This window comes from Pelodiscus sinensis, chromosome 4 (assembly GCF_049634645.1).
Source record: "Pelodiscus sinensis isolate JC-2024 chromosome 4, ASM4963464v1, whole genome shotgun sequence".
Classification (NCBI taxonomy): Eukaryota; Metazoa; Chordata; order Testudines; family Trionychidae; genus Pelodiscus; species Pelodiscus sinensis.
In genome coordinates, this window is record NC_134714.1 from 39,897,624 (window position 1) to 39,925,103 (window position 27,480).

General features: G+C 43.0%; 1 protein-coding gene across 12 annotated transcripts in view; it reads right to left on the reverse strand.

The window, feature by feature from the left end:
- Nucleotides 1–27,480, reverse strand: part of NRXN3 (neurexin 3) — a 1,564,511-nt gene that overhangs the window by 145,341 nt on the left and 1,391,690 nt on the right. For 6 of the 12 annotated variants that reach the window (XR_012903352.1, XM_075926774.1, XM_075926773.1 and 3 more), the window contains 2 exons: nt 27,092–27,151; nt 25,479–25,786 (listed from right to left, as the gene is read on the reverse strand). Coding sequence is in view for 11 of the 12 variants with exons in the window: in XM_075926774.1 (XP_075782889.1) it covers nt 25,479–25,786; nt 27,092–27,151 (368 nt within the window). In the remaining variant the exon portion in view is untranslated. The remainder of the gene's footprint in view (nt 1–25,478; nt 25,787–27,091; nt 27,152–27,480) is intronic. The other 6 variants (XM_075926779.1, XM_075926775.1, XM_075926778.1 and 3 more) reach the window with 1 other exon arrangement.

Genomic DNA, 27,480 nt, shown 5'->3' on the forward strand with positions numbered 1-27,480 from the left:
ATCAGCAGACTTGGAAAAGTGGATGGGTTGTACTCCCTCCTGCCTGTTTGCTGATCTGGTGTCTTTTGTGTGTCAGTTTCAGCTAGTTTCCATTCACTGCTGCAAGGAAAAATCAGAGACCTTCAGACACACAGAGGAGTTCTAGAAGCTAATGAAATAAAATCAGGCAACTTTGGGACATTCTGCCATTTAAAGTTTGTGAATTGCCTTTTTGGTTCCTCTTGTTAGATCAACTTATATTTGTTCTATGGGATGCAATTGGCTTCATAGATCAGGATGCAATTCAAACTTACTATCACCTTTCTCCACCAGTTGAACTTGTCCTGAGAGTACCATCACTGCCGTAAGTGATCAGAGGAGCTGTCTCTGGTACTAACTACAGTTGTATGAATGGAGAAAAAATATGCAAATGTCTAGCCACCTTTGAGCAGCACCAACAAACCACCAAGGGTCAATTCAACATACTGGTTCATTTTATGTTGTGGTTATTGCTTCTCAAACTGCCATGGCTTCTAAAGGTAGGTGGTTCTAGTGTTGTTCTCTTGAGGCTCAGTAAGGAAAAGAGTGACAGATCCAACTATAAGCCATGATATCCTCCTCCTCCTCCTCCAGATGTGCAAATAGCACCAAGATCCTGACTGGCAGCACCTCTGCTATTTCATTTCTGAGACTACAATCTTGTTCCTTCAATGTGTCTCAGTCCTAATCTCCAGGACCCCCTGCTATTGCAGTCCTAGCTGACTTTAAAAGAGAGACTGACAATCATTCCAGAGAGTATATTGCTTCTGTGATATGAAAAACTGTCCAGTGGGGACTTGTAAAGGCATCACATTCATGCTACTTGTGACATAAGCTAGTTATTTACCAATATCTCTCTGAAGTGAAGACAGTGCATTAACCCCATAAAACATTCCCCAACCCTGGTTACAGCTAACCATTACCTATAATCTAACCTGTACTCACAAAAATCCATTTCCTTAATGGAGACATGGATCTCAGGCTCTTGTCTTTGGCCATGGAGATTCCCTGAGGGTCACAGGTGAGCTCAGGAAATGTGATGCGAGCCAGAAGACCCAGAAGATGAAGCAACTTTGTTGCTCAGCAGTAGGAGTGGAGACGAGACGTATCCCTTCCCCATTTAGCCTCTCCCCACACCTGGTGAGGCAGGCTTGTTGTCTTGGTTAAGGTTTAGTTCTTCATGCAAGGATGAGAAAGATGTGGCCACAGGCTGACATGCAACCTGTGTGGTCCTATAATGTGGCAATAGGCAGGTTCGTTTAGCTCAGATACAGAAGCACAGCCCATAGAAAATGATGACTCCTCCAGAGCTCTATTACTCCTCTACAGTTGCTTTATGGCTGCCTTGGTGCTGTGTTTTAACTGCTATTGAACTCCACAAAGAAGCAATCCCTGTTGATTTCTACAGAGGACAGAGGGGAAACTTCCCTTTCCTGCCTGTGTCAGTGAGTCATCATTTCATTCAGAATCCAGCTCCAAAGGTTTCTGACAACCTTAAGACGGGGTCAGCAGCCTTTCAGAAGTGGTGTGCTGAGATTTACCTTATTCACATGTATGTATGTATGGGTCCAAGTACCAGTGATACTTTTTAAAGTCAATAATAGTCCTACTTACAGCAGCTTCCTTAATAAATAAAGATGCAGATCTTACTGTTTAGTGTGATCCTTGGCCTTGCTTTGCCTTGCTGAATTTGCCGATCCCGGGCTCGTAGTTCAATACTTTAAGCAGCACACAAGCCTCCAATGTTCAGTCAGAAACCCCAAATAAACTGTCCCCTGCTTCCACCTCACCACACAGATACCAGCACCCACCCATCCCCTCTTTCCCCCACCCACTCCTGTGGAATCTGCTCCCCTCAGACCAGGTGGGGGCTGGGATAAAATCCTACTTCTCAAAGTAGCAGGCACCAGTTGTCTGTCCTATCCTAACACCCAGCTAAAGCACAAACAAATTATCGACACTCCCCAACCTCACAGCACAGACAAGCTACCTCCCTGCCTCCACCACACCCCAATGCCAACACGCACCCATTCCATGCCATAACACACATGCCACCCCTGTCCCAGCTGGGTTACTGGGCTGCCTCTGCCCCACTACCATGGCTTCATTACCGGAGGAGCAGCAGCCACATGGCCCAAGCCCTAGTCCTGGCTTCCCAGGAGCAGCCCCCTGCCCCAGTCTCGGTCCCACTGCCAAAGGAGCAGCCCACATGACCCAAGCCCTGGGCACCAGAGCTTGCCCAGCTGAGTTTCCGCTTACCCACCAGCTGCAGCAGCAGCTTACCTGCTTTCACCAGCTCACTGCTGCTTCCACCGGATCACTTCTATAAACAGAGCTGGGCGGGTGGAGAAGGAGAGAGCATCAACCGCTGGCTGGCACACCGCCCAATCTGCAGCCTCTCCACCTGCTCCCCAGAGCTGGTTCTGCAGCTGCACACCAACCACTAGACTCAAGCGGCAGCAGAGGCTCTCGATGGGTGGGGGAGGAGGGGCGGGGCTGAGTGTCCACCCCACATGCCAGTAAAAATCGACTTGCATGCCACCTGTGGCACGCGTGCCGGGTGCATGCCGACCCCTATGTTAAGACAAATGGCAAGACAACCATTTGAAGGAAAATGGCTGTCTCATCCACTCCTCTGCCTAACCCCAATGGTATCTCCACAGAAGGCACTCCAAGATGGCTTGTGTAATGTGCAGAATTGATGGCATGGCTTTCAGACTCTGCTTCCACAATGCCACCCTGCCCACCACTGAAGACCTTTTAAGAAATATTTGAGTCTGCATTTTCATTGTAATGTAATACTGACAAAAGGAGCCATGTTACCAGCACTCAGAGACCTTTAATTACAGAACAGTTAGAGCTGCAAAACCACTCTTCTCCCCAACACACCTATGTCCCCTCACTCTGTGCTGCAGGTACATGCCACAGGTAAGAAGAGAGTTCACTTTTGCTCAACTGATTGAAATCTTGCCTTCTCTGCTATGCTGCCAATAAGAGGGACATTAGTGCACATTATGGCTGCTTTCATCAGGCAGGCACATCTTTGAGAAACCAGGAACAAGACCTATCAACAGTTCAGATCTTGACACAGCGATGACCTTCAGTGATGACTTTCAGCCTACACAAGATTTCATCTGATGACTTAAGAACTAAAGGCTTCAAATCCAATTATCAATCTCCTAAATCATCAAGTCCCCTGTATTTATTATGCCCATTGAGATTCCTCAGAAACTTGAGCAGGAGCTGCTCAAGCTACCTATATTATATCTACTATATATTTGAGAAAGTTTGTCTGTCTGTCTAAGAACTCCTAAATTGCAAGAGCTAGAACCATCAGTATTCAGTTCCTCTTATCATAACTTAAAGCAAGTAATGGCTTGATTGTGTTAGGAAAATGGAATGTGCCTGGAATGGGATTATTCCTCATAAAACCATAGAGAAAAGAGACAGAATCACCAGGCAGATGAAGCAGGTTGGCTAGGAGTTCAGGGACTGCTTCAGCCCCAAGCTTCTTGCCCCCCAGGTGCCCTTTGGGAGGGGGAGGGTTGAACCTGGCTGTTTCCCTTAAATCAGGAAACAAAGAATGTTTGCTACATTCCTCACTCTGGCTGGGGAGTGCAGGGGGCAGATGAACCTGGTCCTGCTCCAGTCAGGGGACATGTACCACACTCCCCTGCTGCACCCACTAGAGCTGCAGCAGCCATGGAGGGGTGCTTCTCACTTGGCCCCACGCTGCTGCAGCATGAGAGGGATGGGTTAGTCCTCTCTCTCCGGGGCAGCCTGCATAATGAACCCCTCATCCCCATCCCAGAGCAATAATTTCAATGAAGCATGGACATTTTCATTTCATTTTCCAACAAACAAAAATTAACCGAGTTAAAGTCTTGAGCAACACCAGGCAAATCTTCTAATATAAAGTAACTGTGATATCTTGAGTAACACTGTAATGCAAAAACTGAATTCCCTTTTTGGTGCACTTTGTGGAATGAGTTGGTAGGTCTTAGACTAGAGCCCCATGAAGACGTGTCCACATCACAAAAAACTCCACCGCAATTGGCAGCCAGCAAAGAGGTTAAGGACAGAATTAATCACAGACTGAACCTTCTGCTCATCCCTAGAGGCAGGCTCTGGGACAGAAGCTTGCTCTCCCATTGTCCATGGTGCATGATTTTTGTGGCTGAACAGACAAAATCAGTATTAATTAGAGTACTTCTCATCAACATTAAATTCACTTACTGTTAGAATGTATAGTGGTATTAAAAATTACAGAGACATGTTGATCCTAACAGCTTTACCTCCCACAAGGAAAGGACAACATCTTTAAAGCAACATTTCCACTTTTGGAGATGCTGTAAATAAACAGGCTTCTCACAACCAATACCATGAATACATCACAGAGAGAGAGAAAGAGAGAACACAACTACACCACCATTGTTAACTTTATAGTTAAACCCAGCCAAAGTTTTTATCGGGTCCGATTACCTATAGGGAGGGGCTTTTGTGGTGCCTTGCCATATACTTATGTCATCCTGGGGCTCGTGTCATCAGTTTTTCAGTCCCCCCTGCAGCATGGCTAGATCTCTGCAGTCATTATCTATTGGTCCTTGTGGAAAATGCCAGGAAGAAGAGGCAGAGCGCCTTCCAATAAGCCTCTCTATTCTAGAGGCTGCATCAGTGCTCTTTGCTCAGTCTGGTGGCAAGCACACTCTTCTGTGCTTTCAAATGAGTTTGAGGAGGGGTCATACAAACCTTGCTCAGCACTAGCTTTCCTAGAGTGACATGCAACACTTGTAAATGGTCTGGTCCACCCAGCAAAGTTGTTCTCTGCAAAGCAGCCTGATCCCTATGGCATATTTATTGGCAGCCCTGTGAAAATCACACCAAAGACAAAAGAGCAAATGGTGATAAGGAAGGTCAGAGTGACTGAGTGATCCATGGCACTGCATTAAGGTGACAGTCCCTCCTGCAGCTGTGGGCTCACATGATCTGTCTAACACCAGCCACATTTCAAATTTCCACTTTTGGTGGCTGCAGGAAGATGGCCTCTCTGGTACAATCAGTATTGCGTAGGACAGATTTCTAGGCACACCACAGCTTTTCCTGCTGTCTAGGGCTTGAGTTATTTTCATTTACTAGACTGAGAGCAGAGCTCTGAAATTCTGAGCAAGAGGTTTCATACAAGCCCGGTGAGAAATAGATGTGCCAGAGTGGTATGTCAGAGAGGAGGACAGCTCTATCACCTGGAGATGGATTCGTATCCCTTTTGGACAAAAACTCAGTGGACAGATGGCAATGGGTAGCTGTAGATGGAGCTGCCCATTCAGCTGTCTCATCCCCAGAAAGGTGTATGGCAGATGGGTTGTATAAGATGACACAGCACATTAAAGATGCTGCCCCAATGGGGAGGTGATCTTGCAACCTCACCTGGTGCCTTAGTGTGGGTCTGGGGTAGAAACGGAGAAGTGGCAGACACTAAAAGGTATCCAGTTTAGAAAATGAATGATATGGTGCCAGTGAAAGGTGCCAGAGGGTCAACCCCGGAAAACAAAGGTCAGTACATCTGTGTCTGGGAAACATTCCCCAGAATTGTGTGTCAGCCCTGTCTGAATAGCCTTTCTGGCCCTTCTCTTTTGTTCCATCTAGGGACAGACTGTTGCTGAAATACAGGGGAAAGATGAGGGTAAAGACAAATTCAGCCTCAGAGTTCCCTACATTTTCAGTGAAAATTCTCTTGAGGTTAGAGCTGTCATCAGGCAACACAGCTAGCTGGAGTGTTAGCTCTGCACACAGTCAGGACTATTATTCAGTTCCACAATATTGTCAGAGGAGAATTCTCAGCTGATGCATCCAAAAATTAGTTTTTGTAAAGTGAAGATTATATAGAACCTAAGCACAAGGGAAATGTTCCTAAGCATTAACAAAAACAAAGAACACATTAATTTAAAAAAATCGTTCAATCTATTGTGATAGTGCATAAGAAGGGACAAGTGAAATTGATTAGAAACAATTAGTGATGAGTTCAATTTCATTGCAAATATGAGTAAAATGCAATATTCATGGTGAAAAGCACATTGGATATATATTGTATTTTAAAAATCAAAAGAACTACTGGCAACACAGAAGAGGTAATTGAAAATAACATTTTAACATTACTGATGCACTTCATTACTGATTTGCATGAGTCCCTAGAACTCCAGTTCTGGGACCACACACAACTCTGAGCTACTTCAAATTCTTACCTGGGGCACCTACTCTCCTGATGCACCTCATTCCTGATCTGTAGTACCATCTGCAATTTCCATTCTAAAGCAAAAGTAGCCAAATTGTACAAAAATGTGCTCTATGAACAAATGACCATTGAGGATTAGTTTGACATGATCTTCATCAGCCTATTACTACAACTTTGTACTTAAATAGCATTTTAATTGAGGATCTCAAAACACTTAGCAATAAAACCTGAAAAGACTCTTTTAAGAAATGGAAGCATACTTCCAAACTCAAGCATGGCAAGTTTATGTGACCTGCCTGAGGTCACCCAATGGCTCCATTTCAGACTCCCAGTTCACTGTTTTAACTAGGGGACTTCAGTTTATACTGCATCACTGGACTCTCTACGGGAATGAGGTGTAACAGTTAACTTGAACTAAGGATTTAGTTCGAGTTAATGTTTGACTGCCACGGGTAGCCGTGGGCAGTTAGTTCAGACTAGGGGGATTTAAAAATGGCACCCGGACGGGAAGATGCAAATAAAGCTTGGGATATTTAAATCCCAGGCTTCATTTGCAACTTTGAATGCCTGCATTAGCCTCCCTAGTTCGAACTAGGGGTCTAGTGTAGACATACCCTACCTTACAAACAATATTCCTTTAAACAAAACTCCAGGACCCCAGAAAAGTGAGTCCAGATATCCTCCTTCTGGTCACCACCCCAATCAGGGCATGGGAGGTGAAGGTTTTGTAGGATATAGTCAATGAACCATAACTCACCACAGAGCCCAAATGCTGGGAGTGGTCATTGTCATAATGAGCAGCTGCTCTTTCTATGCTACTGACCATGGAGAATAATCATTTGAGTTTCCTGCACTAGAATAATTCTCCTTTGGGCAATACCCATATGCAGGAAATGTACCCTGCAGTTACCAAACGATTGTGGTATCCCTTGTTCACCTCTCTCTATAGAAGAAGTCTGCTTAAGAATCCCTAAAACAGGTCTGCATCAGGTTTGTGTAAGGTTCTGGAAGTACATATTGTTAAAGAGAATCTAGAAATCAGTTCCTGGAAGAAGGAAACAATATTATGTTTACACAGGTCAGAACGGAGCACAGTATGTACAGTGTGTCCTGCACTATAGCTGGTTTCACTGTCAGCAGCAACAACTGTCTCAATGAATGTCTGGTCTCATTTATCGTTCTGTATTGCCAGGCTGGGACCTGGCAACTTCCATGTTACCTCATGTCACACCTGTGAGAAAAAGCAGCAACATATGCATGCATAGTTTGGACTGCAGCATAGTAATGGGAATGCGCAGAAACTAACACAACTGAACTCATCATAAGGTCAAGGGATAGCTCCAATTCCAGAGGTGGTGAGATCCTTACCCCAGGAGTCATTCATTCCAAAAAAGAGTCCTTGGTATTGCTGCCATTGTTCTCCATTGGGGGTTCTCAGCTGTGGGAAGACCTTTCAATTATGGCTAGGGCCCCATCAGAAATAATACTACCACCTAACACTTACAAAGAACTTTCATTCATAAAGCTCAAAACATTTCACCAAAGGAAGGAAGCATCATTATCCTCCTTTTACAGGGGGAGAAGCTGAGGCATAGGGATGCGAAGTGCCTTGGTCAATGTCATACTAGCAGGCCAACAACAGAACTAGGAATAGATCTCAGACTTACTGAGGTACAGTCCAGTGCCATACCCATTGGTCAAAACTGCCAGAAAATGACTGGTGGCTGATATTACTTATTTAGTGGAAAGATGGTGCTTAGCACTTTACAAGCAGTAAAGATAAAATCAGTTCCTGTAACTCTTTTAAAAAATTAACGGTAGAGAAGACAGGATGTCCAGGGAAATCCAGGTACCACACACGAGAGTTTTTATGACAGTCATATCTGAATCAGTGTTTCAGCTAGGCAGTGTGGCTACACCTGCTCTCTGGGAAAACACCACACACTTTGGGTTGCTGGACCCTGTAATCCTTCTCACCACTGCTATGATCAGATGGAAGGTATCAGCCGTGGATTGCAGATCTTACTCTTTTAATGGATTTATTCCAGATTTACACTAGCATAATTGAGCTTAGAACTGGCCTGCTCTTTTCCCTGAATCATTATCTTGAGTAGAACTTCATTTTATTTCAGAGGAAGTTCTCTTGAGCAACATGGTGCCCATATGAGTATGGTAGGAAAGGCCTCTCTACAGATCTAGTCTGCAGTAACTTCTCGGATCAGAGGATCCCAAACCTGGGAGCCATGCTGCTCCATCTCAGCAGTGGACCTCTTCTCCTGCCAGGTTTATCAATTGCTATTCCTGCCTGTGTTGCTTTGTTTGCATGTATGTGACAGCTTTTATATACATGTTTTCTCTGGAAACCTCTTGGGGTGCCACAGAAGAGGAGACAGAATCAGCAAATGTGCATCAAGAAGATAAAGATAATTTAAAAGAGGTTAGTTTATCAACTAGAGAGAAAATATTCTTCAATGTGGCTTTAATTGTAAGATAATTGTCAGGGCTGTCTTTTCATGGTGTCAGTATCATCCACACACTCATTCTCTCCCAGAGGAAGGTGGGAAATGGAAGAAACACACTGACATAAAATGGGAAAAAGGACAGAAATACTATTTAGGAATTATTTTAGCAGATTCCTGCCACAGTACAATTCTATCTCACCCTCCTAATCCACTTGCTGTAGGAAGCAAATAGGGTGATTTGTGTTTAAAGATCAAAGGGCAGATCAGGTTGGTGGTAAAAAGCAAAGCAAATGAGATTTTAAACTGTATTAAGACAGGAATTGAAAATAATGCAGAAATTGTCATCACAATCATACAAATCAGTGCTGCAGTTCAGCTGCAAGCACTGAGTTTAATTTGGTCACCTCACCTCAAGAAGGTCAGAAGAGAAAAACTAAAAAAGGTCCAGATACACATTTTAAAGAGTAAATAGAATAAGGGCTTGTTTCTACTGTTTTTGCTCTGGTATGGAGATACTCCTGTTTTCCCCTAGTATGAACAAAAAGAGAATCAGACATAGGACTTTTGGTCTGGACAGAAGAGTAAGAGAGGAGTACATTTGAAATAATGCATGTATAGATCCAGCTATTTACCTCAACCAGTAATACAAGAGTAAGTGGGTGCTCAAAATTAAGAAAAAAAATCAGGCTATATATGTTAAACAAATACATGTGTCAGTATTTTATAACTTGTGGAATCTGTGGTCCCAGGATATTACAGAGGCCAACATAATAATAAACTTTCCAGAAGGACTTACAGTTTTCATGAACAACACCTGCAGTGTCCTGAGGTACATTAATATTACAAGGATTTATCACTCTTCATACTCCTTAAGCTGACTGCCAGCGATGGGGTCAGTAAGACATCCAGCATAGACAAAAATCATTAGATGATTTGTGAGGCATTATCCCTTCCTCTGAAACATCCCAGATGCTCTGACACCTGTGGAACATTCTGCTAAACCTGCCTGTGAGTTCAGGAATAGTTCTGCTATGGAAGTTCATCATCTTTCTACACACAAGTAATACCTTCTTCCTTGCCATGTTCTGCAGGTCAGCTGGAAATAGAAATGTCAAACACTTACAGAGAAGGGATTTTCTGCTAGCTGGCTAGGATCACAAGCCTATAGATAATTAATTAGGGTCTAAGAGGCAGATCTGCTTCAGTTTCTTATATAGGTTGAACCAATTTAGTCTGTCATCTTCAGAACCTGACCAGTGCCAAACTAGAGAATCTGCCGGACCACAGGAAGTCAATATTATCTAGCAACATTGCCAACACTTCCACTGCTTACGGGGCTCTTAAAAGATATATAGAGGTAAATTAGAGCTAAACAACAGCACAGAACACCGAGAGCCAGGACTAGTGGCTGTAAACAAACTTTATGAGATTGTAAGAAACTTAGCCATACCCACGATAAATGAACATCCAGCTAACTAAACACATGCTGGACTACACAGATGTTGCCAGACTACAGAGTGCCAGACTAGAGAGGTTCATCTTGTATCTGTGGACATTTTCTATCAGACTGAAAATACAATAGACAAATGGGGAAGGCATGGAAGAAAGCAGGCAGGAAACATCAAGGGCGGCATAACAGACAAGGAGAGTGATGGTAGGATGGAGAGACAGTGATAAGAGAAGTAATGGCTATAAAAGGAAAAATTATGAAAGCTGAGACAGAAAGGGGTAAAGCAGCGATCCAGCAGTCTAACAATGTTCATGTGAATTCTTTTGGGGTGACAGTTGCCACAGATGGCAAGTCATAAACATTAATGGCAGAGCAGTTTCAGCAGAGGTCATTCACAAGTACACTGTACACTGCGTGGCAGAGAGCCTTTTTTAATTTAAAAGAAAAAAGGATCCAGCATTTGATATGAATGTTTTTTCTTTGATTTGTTTTTAGGATCTCCAGATAAAGACACCACAGTAAAAAAGGAAAAGCACATCCAGGCTCATCTTTGTACAGCAGCTTGGAACAGCGTGGTGAGGAGTTGAATGTCAGTCTGAGAGCACAGAGCAGTGGAGTCTAGGTGTAGTTTAAACAATTAAATCTGTGCTTCTACCAGTGTCATAATTATGCTCCACTTTATTAAAAACATCACCACTTAGGATTGGTGAGCTTTCAGCCTTGTAAGGGAAGAACAGTGAACAAACCTCTCACATGGGCTATCAGTACAAGGGTCAAACTCCATGCTTTGCCACAGAGGAATCAGAGCCTAGGAACACTGTTATGAAAAAATTCAATGGCTAATAAAAACCCTTTGTCAATTCAAATAGGACTTCAAATCAAAGAAGCTGTCACAGAGGGAGCAGAAATACTGGAAAAATAAACTAAGTGAACATACCTGGGGAAGAGGACATTTTATAGCAGCAGGCGCCGTCTCCAAGTAAAATCTTAATTTGTTTCTCAATGTCCAGGAAACAAATACCTAGTGTAGCTGCTATCACCACAGACAAAAAACATGCTAAGTTCTGCTGCATCTGATGATGATACACAGATTAGGGCACCTGTCTGTAGTTAATGCCACCCGTGCTTCAGAAAGGGATCCATTTGAAAAGGCTCAGAAACCTGAAGCTTGGACTATTGTGATCATTAAAGAGTCCACCCTACTTTTTGCTTTATTAGGAAAGAGATTAGTCCTGGTGAAGTTTCAGTTTGGTTAATTGGTGCTTTAACTCAATAGAGTAAATTTTTTCTTCAGAGACTGAATTTCTCCATTATCTAATACCAGCTACAGCACAGACTAGGGCTGGGGAACTTCAAGCCTGGGGGCTAGAGGTGGCCCCCAGCATGCCTGGATCCGACTCTGAATGCTCAGGGCCCCTCCCCCAGCATTGGGGAGCCTGTGATGGTGCTCGAGGCTCGCTGCTTCCCCCCATGGGGCTGTAGCACACAAAATCTGCTAGACCGGGTCCCCCTAGGCTCTTGTGTGCGAGGGGAATGTGGGGAGTGTCTCTCTCAGTTAGGGGCCATGACAGTGAAGCTGTGTCTAGACTACATCCCTCTTTTGACAGAGGGATGTCAATTTGACACTTCAAAATTGCAAACGAAGCAGGGATTTAAATACCCCGCACTTAATTTTCATAATCATAATGTACTCTTTCAAAAAAGCGCCATTTTGAAAGAAAAACCACGGTCTAGATGCGGTTCTGTCAAAAACGGCAGGCTTTTTCAAAAGATCCTGTACTCATTTGTTGAAAAAGCCTGCCATTTTCGACAGAACTGCATTTACACAGCCGTTTTATTTTCAAAATGGCACTTTTTCAAAAGAGCGCCATTACGCAGTTGTGCAAACGAAGTGGGGGATATTTAAATCCCCCACTTCATTTGCAATTTTGAAGTGTCTAATTTACATCCCTCTGTCGAAAGAGGGATGTAGTCTAGAGACAGCCTGAGGGTTTTTTTTTTTTTTTTGCTTCTTACTTGTGAGCATCCCCAACTGATTTTTATGTGGGTCAGAGGAATAGGCAAAAGGGTTCCCCACCTTTGGCACAGACAATGAATGATCCAAGGTCCATTGAGACATTTGGCTTTTTACATAGGTGGTGGATTTGTGGCTATTGATCAGTGAGATGAAGAAACTAAATAAACCCCATCCAGTTAGTGGACAGAAAAATAGGGCAGCCCCATTTCCCATGCTACTGGTGGAAGTCACAGCACTGCCCACTGGGATTCTGTTATATGGATCCATTTGGGCAGCCTCTTACCTCTTCTAGGTATTATGTTGAAAGAAGCAACTGAACTCTGAGATTCCCCAACTCAGACACAAGAAGGAAAACACACAGAGGGATTCAGCTCTGCTAGGTTATTTGGTGAAGGCAGGTCAATCAAAGTTCTAATTGTCTCTAATTGGCACTCTCCTAAGCTGTAACATTCTCACCATCAGCTCAGTGCCAATCAAAATGGTAATTGTTTCCCTTCATTAAAGGCAGCAAAGGAATTCCTTGTCTGATTCTTATAAGCCAAGCCACATTGCTCAGTGCAAGTAAGAAGCAAAGCAAACACATCAGCACACAGAGGAAGTGGAATCTAGAGAGATTTGAACTAGAGAGATGAATAATCATTGCTCATCGCTCAGACCCCAATGATCTTCTTTCCAATTATTTTTATTGTTACCTCAGCCCATTTTTTAAGTTTTCAAGAGGACAGACCCTTCTCAAACAGTATTTCCTGTATTGCATCCTGGTCTGGACCTGGATCCATATCTGAGCTTTCCTGAAGACAAGGGATTAGTCAGCAAGTAAAATCTACTGGCCTGAGCAAAAGTTTTCTGGGCCATCTGGGTCTCCAGGTTTTACAGCTCAGCTTTTCATTCCTCTGCATCTGGTTTCCAGGCAGAATATGAAAGTGTTATGTGTAAACAGTTCCCTGTCTCTTCCATTGACCTCTGTCTGAATTGGCCCACCTTAGCAGAAGCATCCTGTTCCCAAGGGGGGCAGCTCAGAGATGTTAGATAAGGGGTGCAACAGACATATGCAGGAAGTTCAGTTCTGCAGGTGTAGTCTGCCAGTTGCTTTGTATAATTGTTATCGCTCCCCATGACTTCTCAGTAATGCCCCTTTGGAAGATATGAAATAGGACAGTGTTTAATCCAGGGGTTGGCAATAAACAGCCTGCAGGCTGAATGTAGTTCACCGGGATTAGCCCCTAGTGGTCTACTAGATGCTTCATTCACCTTAGCATCTGCAGGTACGGCCACTAGAAGATCCTGTCGGCCATGGTTCACTGTTCCCAGCCAATGGGACCTGTGAGAAGTGGTGGTCCAGTCTATGGTGCTTCCCACAGCTCCCATTGGTGAGGAATGGCAAACTGCTGCCAACAGGAGCTGTGGGCAGCCATGCCTGCAGACATGCAGGTGAATGAAGTATCTGCTAGCCTAAAGAGGCTAATCTTGGCAAACTGCATCTGGCTCATGGACCATCTATTGCTCACACCTGGTTTAGCCATAGTCACCTTTCATTGTCATCACAGGCATCTCTCTCAAATCTGAAAAGAACAACAGAGCTGGCCAAAAGCAGTTTACAACCGGAGAAGATGGAAATCTCAGTTTTAAAAAAATGACCTTCAGCTACTGCAGTGTTTAAATGGGGTTTGAATAGGAGAAAAGTGCTCAGTAAATTCAAAGCAACCAACCTTGACAGAGGCAAAAAGACAGCTGGTCTGTGCCATTACCTCCCTCTGCCTTTGAAATGATCCTCAATGTTGTAAACTGTTATTTACATCCTCTTGTCTATTTCATTTGTGACTTGCTTATGGAAGGAGATGATATTGCTCTCCATTCACCTGCCCCCCCCCCTTGCTCCCCGACAAAAGCTCTGAATTATTTTCCTAATACTCCTGGCAGCCTTTGATGCCTGGAATCCATCACTGCAAGAACAGGCCTCAGGAAATAAATCCCTACCCACAAAGCCTGCAGAGCCCCATCATGAAAAAGCTATACCCCTCGGGAATAAGAAAAGGATTCCAGCTGAGAGGAATGGCATTGAGAACCTGATCCAAGACACTGGTCATGCTACTGGATCCCATACATGAACCATCATGCAATTAATTGCATCGTTAATGCATAATAACAAAGCTTATTTCAGAATAAAGACATGGCCATTCCTTTGCAAGCAACAGGAATTACTACACAGTCACTTACTCCTATAACTCCAGTGTCTCCAGAATCCAGGGCAACCAAGTCAGCTTCCAGCTGTGTGATCCTTTTTATTTATCCCTATTCAGGTTCTTCTCCTCCCCTATTGTCCTCTCATAATAATAGACTCAATAGGCAGTGACATCAGCACTGGGGACTGGCATCATTCTGAGATGCCGTTAAAAGGCAGGAGACATTTCTTAGCCGCTGTCTTTCACAGCAGACTTTTTTTTTATTTCTGTTAAAACCGGGCACCCATAAGGATTTAGGATTAGTGGGTTAAGCAGGCCACAACACCTGGGCTACCCTGAAGCCACTATGGTTCACTTACATTCTGAATTCCCTTTACTCAAATTTCTGATATGACACCAAGGGCTAGGGATAGGGCAGCCCTATTTTGGGGCAGACTCTAGGATATGGTTACTTTGACTCAGGGCTGCACTCTGCAGTGTGGACACCAGAGCCCTAGGTTCAGGAACAGATTAGAAAAGTGTTAACACCAGGTTAGAACACAATGAAGGGGCTCAAGCGCAGGGTACCCTAACACAGGTCAGCTGTCTTGAGTCCCACTAACCATGGGCTTTCATTGTAGTGTAACCATCCCCTGAGAGGTGCCATGGGGGGATATTTAGTTTGTCCAGATTTCTGGATAGGGACCTGAACCTGTTCTATATTGTATTATTAAGAGGAGCCCCTAACAATTGAATCTGATCCTTCTTGCTGAACAAATCACCTGACAGAAACACTCCCTGTCATAAATTTAATCCAAGGGGGAGGTAGGCAGCTAAGCACCTCATGAGCATGGTAAGAATCACATGTAAATCTAAGCTGTCTCACACATGCCCATTCTCTGGCCATATCCCACCCCTCCTTAAGCTTGATCTCTTGATTGTATAGGAGTAGGAACCCAAGAGAACTGCCACTCACTCCCATTCACTGCAAAGGAAATGCCTAGTGCTACTCTGACTAGTATCTACATATAGCCTCCGTTCACAGTTCCCAAGACACGCATGTTAAGCTCTCTGGTGAGCGTAACACAAGGCATGTGGGATCCAAGTAAGAAACTACAGACAGCAGTAGTTGGAGGAGGGGTCACAGCAACACCATACAAGAATTTAGGGTAGAAAGTGAAGGAGAATGCAGTAGTCAGCTGAAAATGCAGGGGGATTTTCAAAGCACTGCACAAACTAACAAAGTAATGCTCAGCCTTGTCTGTGAGAGGTCAGTGACACAATTCTCCCTGTTTTACAGATACAAAATGGGGCCGTGACTTGGTCATAGAGTGAATGAGTCAGGATTCGAATTCAGCTCAGAAACCCATATTCAGTCCAACAGGCCACACTGCTTCGCTAACTAAATCTCCAGAAACCTGAGCCATGGCAGCTCAACTCCTGCAGCATTGCTGCTTTCCATCTTTGCCCTTGACTGTTCCATCAATCTTCTCAGCATCAAATCCACTCTCAGCTGTCAACAACCCCTCCTCATCCAATAGATTAAGCTCTTCCTAAAGGAGGGAAATATATTAAAGGAATAATAATAATAATAATGCTGATAACAATAAAGAGTCTCAGAAATATATATTTCCTGCTCCCTCCCTCCCTGTCTCCCCTCATTCAACAGCCTCTCAGCCACAGCAGCATTAATCATCAGGGCAGCAGCTGGGAGATAAAGACCAATCAGAATTTTCCTGTGCATTATGGTGTGTGTATGCACATGTTTGGGCGGGAGACAGCAGCAGAATAATCTGTCATTTTATATATCTATGCTGCTGGAGTCGTTCAGGACTGGTTCCCCATTGTTATTGCAGATTAAAATCACTCCTGTCCTTCTGCTCTCCTAGGAGGTCACCTTTCAGAAAAGGAGATAAATATTATGACAAGTTAAATCTTACCTAATTTGTATTTATTTATGTATGTTCTCAATCGGCCTTATGGGTAGGAGGTCTCGTATACAAGGGGTGGGAGAGATAGATACCACCATGGCAGGACTGCTTGCCAAGAAGCCTTAAGGATGTCTTCCTCACGGTCATAAGGTTTGGTGTTTGTATTGGAGCTGAGCTGCCTGATGATCCTGCAGGGGCTTGGGCAACTTTAGGGGAGTGCCCAAATATAGGCATGCCTGAGTCTGTCATAGCTGAAGCACTCCCCACTGAAAACAGGTCTTGTATTTTGAGAAGTTTGGATAGAAGCTTTTCACTGATGAGAAAAGAAAATGGAACAGGGTGACAGGGCTTCAGGTCTAAATGTTATGGTCCCTCAGTTACACTTCTTCCAAAGCCAGGGGCAGGGCAAAAAAGACAGAGTATAAGGGTTGCAAAACGGTGCATGTCAGAAATCTTCTCTCACCTACAGTCAGTCCAAAACAGCTACCTCCTGCCATGCCTAGGCACATCACTCCTCATCTCTGAAGCCTTCTACTCACCTTCTCTTTCTTCCCACATGAAATTCAGTCCCCTATTTTCAGATACAAGGCTCTTTGGTGCCTTATCTTTGCCTGTACCCCAGAACTCATTCTCTCCTCTTGTTTCCTTCATTCCACTGGATAATACAAGAGCTCCCCTCCCACCTTAGCCACTTCATGACTTCTGATAGCCTGCCAGCATGTCTGGACATAACCTTTACTTTGTTCACAAAGCATTCTGCTCCTCTCCAAAACAGCTTCTTCTGGAAACTCTATTTGCATCTGAAAGAGAGCAACATTTGCCACCCATCACCTTTTAGCATTGGTGTTGGGCCCTGGAGGCAGCACTGATAAAGATGGAAGGTTGCCCCTTGCTGTATTACTTAAAATACCTGCCAGACCAGACTGAAAGAAGGTGCAATTTACTTACTCCAAAAGAGAGAGTGACCTGAACATCTGAAGGAAACATTCACATCCTGCACAACACATGGATAGTTGGAATCCATGGGCTCTACTTTTTCACTGAAATCTGTCAAAATAAATACATATTCTGTGGGGAGAGAGATAGAAATCACTCATGAGACCAATGTATAGCATCCTACCTGCTTTCAGGATATGCTAATTGGAAGAGAAAGGGTTGGCTGTAAACAGGTCTGAGTGTCAGTCAGGTCTCATCAAGCCACAGTCACTGATCACTAGCAGCAACCAGAGTTTACTGCGGCAGCTGTGGCTCACAACTCAGTGACATCTCATCTCGCAGATGAAAAAAAGAAGCTGGTGGGAATCTTTATGTTTGTGTTAACTAACAGCACCATTCCTCTAAAGAAACCCCAAGGCATTAATTAAATGGCTTCAGAAAGTGAGGCTGTCATAACAGCTTGGATGTGTTTCTAATTTCCACACCAACATCCCAACATGAGTCAGGAATAGTAAGAGGCACATTCCCATATCTCAGCTAGTCATATAACAAAACAAAATGGAAATATCTGCCCTGTCCGTCTGCAGCTCCCAGTCATTTCCCTCTGGTGTATAAATACCAAAAAGAGCACATGTGCTTTTAGAGAAACGTGAGTCAATCCTCTGACTACATCTGAGCTGTAATAATCAATTCAATTTTATTTATTTCTAAGCAGATGTTTACTCTGTATTGTCTTTTGTTGTATCCTGCCACTGTACAACTGTGTTAGAAAAACAAACCTTTTCTCTATTCATTTAGCAGAGCCAATAATGAAATTTATGCCTGTTAACAATATCTAGCTATAGTAACTATTGCCATACAAGCCAAATTTCGAAAGAAGTCTCCCAAGTTTCACCCACATGGTTTACAAGCACTCCTGTCTGGCAATGCAAATACCATATGCTTTGGAGTGCACAAATACAGGAATTCATGCCCACATAAGGGTGCACGCTGACTGTAATTTAGAATGTTTCTTGGGTAATATGATACTGCAGTATCTATCTGTACCTACAGTATCTATCTATTTATCAGTAGATCTGTTGCATCCATCCCATGCATCTGTTTTACCCATTGGCTGGGAAGCTGCCTACTTCTCTGCAGTACAAATAGACCACTGAGATCAGTCTTTAAAGTGTAGACCCATCAAGCTCTTTATTCATTAGAACTATGGAGTCTAGAGTATAAAAATATCATTGGAGACTCATAACAAGCAAAGAGAAAATTAGAGGCCAATTTCCTTCTTCTCAAAATTATTATCTAAGAGGACAAAAAAAAAATAATACCTGTGCTAAAGCAAGGAGACAAATGTATTTTTCTTGGCTGACAGTTAAAGTCTAATTAGACTGACAAATCTTCTGTGCTTTTTCTCTTCTGCGAGCTGTGTGAGAGAAGATTCAGCCCCAAAGCCACACATCATGAAAGGATGTTAATCAATATTACAGGAGTGCAGAGGCTAAAGAAAATGCTCCTGTGAGGCTGTGAAGACTAGTGGTTAGAGTAAATCTCTGCGCGTCAGAGAGGACCTCAGCTGAGCCAATGGAAATCAACTCTTGACACAAATAATGGACAGTCTTCCTTCTCCTGCTTTGTATTTCTTATATAGGACTTCCTGCAAGCACCTTTCATTACTATATGTTATTGTTGGCATTCCCTGGCATTCAGTAGCATTTCTGAAAGCCCTCAGAAACAATTAATTAATATAGCCTCCCAGCTACTGCTGCAAAACAGGAGAATATCATTAACATCATTTTACAAATAGGGATTCAAGACACAGAGACTTGCACCAGTCAAATAGTGTGTCTGCTGTAGAGCTCAGATTTCTTGATTCCCTGTCCTATGCCTTAATAATGAGGCAATACTTCCTCCTTATTACAAATGATGCAATCCTTACTCACATGAGTAGTTTTTTCTTACTTTCTGAAGGCCATGGAACTACACCTGATGTAGAGTTGAAACAGACCAATCCAGATGATACCATTTTTTTCCTTGCACTTAGGGCTAGTAAACACAGTGGCTGTGTCTACACTGGCATCCCTTCCAGAAAAGGGATGCTAATGTAGCACTTTGGAATAGGCAAATCTGTGGGGGATTTAAATATCCCCCGCGGTATTTACATTAACATGTCTGCCGCTTTTTTCCGGCTTGGAGATAAGCCGGAGAAAAGCGCAAGTCTAGACGTGATTCTCCGGAAAATAAAGCCTTTTCCGGAGGATCTCTTATTCCTACTTGAAAGTAGGAATAAAAAATCCTCCGGAAAAGGGTTTATTTTCCGGAGAATCACGTCTAGACTGGCGCTTTTCTCTGGCTTTTCCCCAAGCCGGAAAAAAGCGGCAGCCATGTTAATGCAAATGCCGCGGGGGATATTTAAATTCCCCGCGGATTTGCCTATTCCAAAGCCTACAGTAGCATCCCTTTTCTGGAAGGGATGCCAGTGTAGACGTAGCCAGTGTGCTTAAGGATCATTTAGGTCTGAGTAAGCGTTCTATGGGGGGCAAATGTGAAGTTCTTCCCCAGTACATGATTTCAGAAGGACTTCTGCCTAACTAAGGACTTTAATCCTAGATTTGTCCTGGATGGAACATACAAATCAATGTCAAGCTGTTTAAAGTGGCGCCTCACAGAATATGCCTGAAGCTGGTAAATATTGGTTTTGAATAGCCAGATTGGCAGCAGAAGTCAGGAAAAGGAAGGCACCTCTAGCTAAGCACATTTTCTGACAGATTAGAAATCTCTCAAATCCACAAACTACAGAGTTGTTTCAGGTAAACTCCAACCCTTTCCCAAATTAGGTAGGGAGGTCAGTGAGGTTCAAAGACTATAACAATAGAAACAAGGCTTCTAATCAAGAACATGCCTGCTAGAAACAGTGTTCCTCCTGACATGAGACAATGTCATGACACTCATATAAAAATAGCCTGCCCTCCAAGCTACTCACTTTAAGCAGGAGACAGCTGCTTGCCTCTCTGCCCTTTATATGGTAGTATGGGGAAGCAGAGCTCCCAGAGAGGATATTATTAATATAGAAGGGCCTGGTATGTCAGGGCCCTGAGGTCCACAAGTGTAATTTAATACAACACACCTCACTTCTGAGCAGACCTGCGCTTGAATTCAGTACAAAACCTGTGTGAGAAAAGGTCAAAACATTTGAACTCAGTGTCACTAGACATAGCTTAGTTATCTAAGTTATTCTTAAAGAAGCCTTATTGAGGGTGCAGGAACAAACCATCCCAATGTGCAGAAAAACCAGAAATATGGCAAGCAATCAGCTTGGTTTAAAGGGAGAAATCTTTGGTTTGCGTAAACAGTAAAAAGGAAGCTTGCAAGAAGTAGAAACTTGGATAGATGACTAGGAAGAAGTATTAAAAATATTGCTTGAGCATGCAGAGGTATAATCAGGAAGGCCAAAGCATAATTGGAGCTGCAGCTAGCAAAGGATGTGAAGGATAACAAGAAGAGTTTGTACAGGTATGTTAGTATTAAAAAGAAGGTCAGGGAAAGTGTGGGACCCTTACTGAATGGGAAAGGCAATCTGTGGAAGATGATGTGGAAAAAACTACTACATTCAATGCTTTTTTTGGTCTAAGTCTTCACAGACCAGGTCAGTTCCCAGACTGCTGCACTGGGCAACACAGTGTGGGGAGGAGGCGAGCAGACCTCAGTAGTGAAAGAACAAGCAAAGGACTATTTAGAAAAGCTGGACATGCACAAGTCGATGGGCCAGATGTAACGTACCCGAGGGTGTTGCAGTAGTTGTCTGATGTAATTGCAGCATCACTGGCCATTGTCTTTGAAAACATGTGTTGATTGGGGAGATCCCAGGCAACTCGGAAAAAGCAAATGTAGTGCCCATTCTTAAAAAAGGGAAGAAGGAGAATCTAGGAAACTACAGACCCATCAGAGTCACCTCAGTCCCTCGAAAAATCCTGGAGCAGGTCCTCAAGGAATCCATTTTGAAAGACTTGAAGGAGAGGAAGGTAATCAGGAACAGTCAACATGGATTCACCAAGAACAAGTCATTCCTGACCAAATTAAGTGCCTTCTATGCTGAGATAACTAGCTCTGTGCATATGGGGAAAGTGGTGGACATGATATACCATGACTTTAGCAAAACTTTTGATACTGTATCCCATAGTACTCTTGCCAGCAAGATAAAGAAGTATGGATTATAGCCGACTAGCTCATCAAGCACAATGGACAGTGATCAACAGCTTGATGTCTTATTGGCATCTGGAATCAAGCAGAGTGCCCCAGGGGTCAGTTTTGTTTAATATGTTCATTAATGATATGGAAGATGGAATTAATTACACCCTCAGCATGTCTGCATGTGACATCAAAGCTGAGGGGGGAGGTAGAGGTGCTGGAAGGTAGGGATAGGGTCCAAAGTGACCTAGACAATTTAGAGGATTAGGCCAAAGAAATCCAATGAGGTTCAACAAGGACAAATATAAAGTCCTGAACTTAGGATGGAAGACTCCCATCCACTGCTATAGGCTGGGGACTGACTGGCTAAGTGGCTGTTCTGCAGAAAAGGGCGGGAGGATTACAGTGGATGAAAAGCTGGGTATACGTCATCTGCGTGTGCTTGTTGCCAAGAAGGCTAACAGCATATCGTGGTGCATTACTAGGAACCCTGCCATCAAAAAAGGGATGTGATTATTCCCCTCTATGTGGCACTGGTGCGGCCACATCTCGAGTATTTCACTGAGTTTGGGGCTCCCCGCTACAGGAAAGGAGGTGAATTAATTGGAGAGAGTCCAGCAGAATGCAACAACAATGACTGGGGGCTGGGATACATGATTTATGAGGAGGCTGAGGAAATTTGACTTATTTAGTCTGCAGAAGAGAAGGGAGAGGGTGGGGGGATTTGATGGCTGCCTTCTATTACTGGAAGGAAGGCTTCCAAGCAGAATGCAGCCAGGCTGACAGAACAAGGAGCAAGTTGCAGTGGGGAGGTCAGGCTTGAGAAAGCCTTGGCTAGGATGATTTAATTGGGATTGGTCCTACTTTGAACAGGGGGTTGGACTAGATGACCCCTGAGGCCTTTTCCAACTCTTCTATGATTCGGATCAAAAATACTACATTAAATGCTTTGAAACAAATCTCCTTTCCTCAGCTTTGTTTTTCCATTAGCAGGCAAGCACAACTCTGGGAGGCAAAACACAATGAAACCTTGAAGGAAGGTGCACAGACAAAGGTCATTGACATTTCTTAGTAGTAGTAAATATAGACTTGCCAATGGATTCTGGGCATACATTTCAATTGTTCCTTACTAAAGGCCTTTACTGCCTCTATCCCACACCCATCTCATGTTCATTGGCAAAAAGTATTGATATCAGAAAGGAGATTTTATTACTGATGCTACAAATATTGTTCAATTATGATGCTTCCAGTAACATGATATTTCCATGTCCCTCCTGATGACTAGTGACTCCACATTGTATCCCATGCCTGGGCCTTTTCATATTGAGAAGTTTGAATGTGGGTCTCTCTCTTTCTCCCCCTCGCTGTGCATGTAAAGATCCTTTCCAGATTTTCTAGGCCCTTTCAATTAACCACACATGCAAATGCTAGTAGTTGTACTCTAAGTTATTGAGCAAAGTGAACATCTAGGAGTGGCATTAGGAATAGAGGATAACAAAGTGATAGCCATGTCCCTATATACTGCATACCAAGTTGAACTTGCACAAGTTCCCTGGATTTGGCAGCTTTCTCATATGGTAGACTGGAAATTCTGCAGCAGATTCATATATGTTGTGAAATGAAGGTTTTTCAATTACTTACATTAGAAAATGAACAAAGCAACCAGGACAGAAGCCCCATAGCTAATAGGAAGTGTAGCAATTTTGGGTCTATCTTAGTTTTTATGCTGGGCCCATTACGTGCTAATGTGTTCTTTCAGGTGGCTCTAGCTTACCCTAATTGAAGTAGGAATTTGCTTTATTAGATCTTTTCCATCTTGTACCTCTATGGTTGTTAGTGATACTGCTAAATTTGCCAGCACTAATGATGAATATTGTGAGTCATAATTACCACTAGGAATCTGAAAACTGCAGCTGGAGCTGCTAAAAACTCTGGTCCAAATAGAAGAGGACAATTTCTACCCACCTTCACCACACAAATAATGCACCTTAAGCTGACAGAACTGAACAACTCTGCCAAAGGAGAGGAGGGAAGGAGAATCATTTTGTGCCGTGATGGCAATAAACTGGCCTGCTCCTAAAATGCAGAGAGTTGTAATGGAAGTACATATCCTTTCAGTGGGTTGAGTGAAGTGTCAAGAGTTATTGCTTTAATATCAGTAGAGATGAGGCCATTTGTTGTGGTATGTGTGTATCCAGGAAATCACTGCTCTAACCATCTTTTTAGGGGCACTTCTATACTTTATTAAATCTGCTTGATGCCTTTTCAGCACACAGTAGTCTTGACTGGCCTAGTGAACTGCTATGTAGAATAAGCAGGCAGCTTTCTGGGATATTTCTTCTTCAAATGGAATAAGATAATTTCCAGCTTTACTCAACTCACATAAAGTACAATTCTGCTCTCAGTTACACTGAATAATTCCACTGAGGCCATAAATTATAGCAGACCTCCACTGGAACACAGTAACTGAGTGCAGAATTTGGCTCACAGACGTTATTCTCCCGGACATGAAATCATACAAAGCCTTCCTTTAAAATTAGAGCTAGGCACAGAGAAGGAAGAGAGAGTCCTAATTCCTTCACAATTTACAACAAACATCAACTAGACTTGGCATAATTTCCCCTTATGTAGTTGAGACTTTATATTTCATGCACCAGTGTTTGAGGCTAATAACTCAATTAATCCACCAACCTGCTGCTGCCTGAATTTCTAGAATGCCACAGGGGCCAATGCAGTGTTAAGCTGTAGCTTGGGTTTAATCACTTCAAATTGAATAGGAGTAAATGCCACTGCAAAGATAATACCTCCAGCATAGCTAAGTAGAGGATTTTCATGTTTTTCATCATATATGACCAAGATTAGATGAAAAAATTAAGAGAATGAAAATATAGACAAAAGAATAAGTGGCCATTGATTAAACCTTCTGAATCAATTAGAGCAAGCAGGGGATTTTATATCTCCAATTCTGACAGCCCTGGATTTCATTAAACCAACGCCTCCCAAACCCCACAAACATTAATGCCCAAGGAAAGTTGTCTCAAAGAAGCAGATTTAATCGTTGTAGGCCATTATCTGCTAGGATAACCACCCCCTTGCTCTCACCCTTTTCGCTAATGAAACACTCCCGTTAAAATCATGAACCAGATTTTTAGCTTGTGTAAATTGGTATTGCACAGCTGAAGTCAATGGAACTATTTTGATTACCACCTGCTATGAGTTTGGTCCCCATGTACATTATAAAATCAAATTCCCTTACCTGGGTTATTAACATCATCATAGATTACTGAAAGAATGAATAATCTAATTCACTTTTCAGCATCAGAGCTGATTGTTTACATTTTCCCTTTACTCAGTGTAGCCCATGAGCAGAGCAGACTATTGATCAGTTCCTAATCAATTCCACACTCGGGTTCTCACACAAGAACAAAATTGCTGCAAATTTGGGGGGTACAAACACTACATCAAGACAGTTAATCTGAACAAAAAACTGTTTCCAGTGGATTTTTTAAAATGAGAAACACTTTTGTTGATCACAAAAAAGGCTTGATTTTGTAACACCTAGATTTTAGAGGAAATTGATCTAACAGTGCCCCTTTCACATTATCCAATAGACAGTTGTAAGGTCAGCATGGATGGCTTGATCTGAACACCATCCTCATTTGCTCTTCTCCACATTAATAACTTCATGGCAGCCACAAAGCATAGGGTAATAACAATAAATAATAATCTACCCACATCCCATTAGGTTTTTAAAATTCCTTTTAGTGTAATTTTTCTCCCACACATCAAAACTTGGAGATGACATGGTACTTCATTGCTGATATAAATGGGGTTGCACCAATCTAAGAGCAGGATTTGGACTATTACATACATACTCAGTAATACTGTAATTCAGAAATTTCTGTTTGTTCCGGAGCAGAAAGGAGTACAATTCTCTGTTCATTTTTATACTGTATAACCTCAAGAAAGTCAGAGTTATATGGCATGTAACTCAGCGCAGAATTAGGTCTAACAGGCTTAACTAACAGGTTAACTAAACACTGACAGGTAAATAAAAAAAACAATATTCAAATTCAGGAGATCAAATGGCTCACCTGGATGCTGGGTGGGGAGCGGTTTTTTCGGGTAGTTGTGGTGGCCATGGTTGTGGTGGTTTCCATGACTGTGGTAGACATTTCTGGTGGCATAGATGTTGTGGGTGTTGTTCCAAGGATGGATGGGACTTCTCCAACCAGCCGGACACTTCCGTTGATTTTAATATTGGGGTTATTCTCTGCAGCCATGTTCAGCACTTTCAAGCCATTGTAATAGAGACCGGAAAGCTGACCTTGGAAGGGACGCCCTCTGTCCTTCCCTCCAATGGCTATTTGCGCCTGGGTGTTGAAGATCGTTAACTGTCGTCCTAGTGAAGGGGGGGTGAATAAATTATTGCCAGACATTTCCCCCCTTTCTTTAGTATACACTGAGTCCTGGCCAGAATGGACTGAAGATAAGAGCAGGTTCCCCAGTGGCAATTATGGAGGCTGTTGGGTGGAAACACAGTGCTGCAAATTTCTCTTTCAGACTCATTAATAGTAGAGATGGGACTGAACACTGGCTCTAGAACCTCTCACTGTCACCTTCATATATGCAACCAAACTATGGGAAAGTTTGGACCCTCATGTAGATCTGGAGCTAAACTTTGAGACTTTGTTTTAATCTGGTTAATGCCCTCCAGTAGCTTCTGGAGACTGCAAACCAGCCCAGATGATAAAATTTCTCTAGGCTTAGCCCAATGTATAAACACATATATATCTTTGAACCCTGAATGGTCAATGGGAAAGAGCATCTGTGAACAGGCAGGAAAGGGTAAGATACTAAGATGCTCTAAGAGAAGCTGATCTATGGACTGCCTGGAGAATTTAGATTAGGTGAATGCAAGAATCTAAGCCTGGAATACAGTTATCAGAAAGGGTCATGAATCTAAAATTTTGGAAATGCCAAACATGGTCATTTCTACTGCTATGAAAGAGCAAAATTATTTCAATAGTAAACAATATAGTGATTTAGGTGATTAATCCTCACAGTGCCCCTATGAAGTAGCTTATCATTAATCCCATTTTATTGATGCTGAAGTTGAGTCCTAGATAAGTTAAGTGACTTACTCAAGGTCACACAAGGCATGTCACGTATGGATTTCATATAATGATTACAGAAGGAATATAATTCTTCATAATGGACCCTAGAAATAGCTCCTAATTCTCCTAGTCCCACAGACCATTCAAGTGACATCCGGACAAATCTGATTAATAAATACGGCCCACTTTTCCATGCTGCATTAGGATGACTAAGTAAAAATCATGGTTGTTTTGTCCAGAGCAAGAGAAATGTTTAATATCTCATTCTCCACGGGAGGTTTTGGGGCATGCCAATGGAATCTGCTGAATTAACAGGGAACCAGACTGGCCAGAGCTCAGGAGGGTAATCAAAGCAGAGTCAAATCAATTATTACCAGATTACTCCATTACCTTTTCCCCTCCACCACCCATTTCTTACAGTGATATTTGCACATGTTCCTTCCCGTCCCTCTCCCCTCTTTTCACTCACCACTTTCTTTCTCTAGTCCAACCTGACAAGTGCAGAATGTAGTAGACCATAGCCTATATCCCCCTGTTCATTCCCTCAAAGCCAGTGTTTAAAGTAGATCAAAATAGGAGGGGCAGCTCACCAATTTTGGTGGTCGTCGTGACGGGTCTTGAAGTCAAGTGGTGATGCGGTGTTGCATCATCTTATGGTGACGGGATGGACCATGGGGAAGAGAATGGGGACAAGAGAAGAAATGTATCTGAAAGGAGTTCCTGTCCCCAAGGAGGGCGCTAGCCAGCCAAGCAAAAGTGTATGTGTATGTGTAATGTATGGTGTTCTGAGGGCGGGGTGCACATCCCTAGTGCTCCCCACCCCCATATCTATAAATACCAACATTCAGACTTGACCAGGATGGAGGATCTGTACTGATGTAAAAATCAAAAATAAAAATGGGAGGGAACACAGCGTCTTTCCCCTGGAATATATTTAAATATCTGATGCATTTTACTGCATTTCAGGAGGGCTTAACTT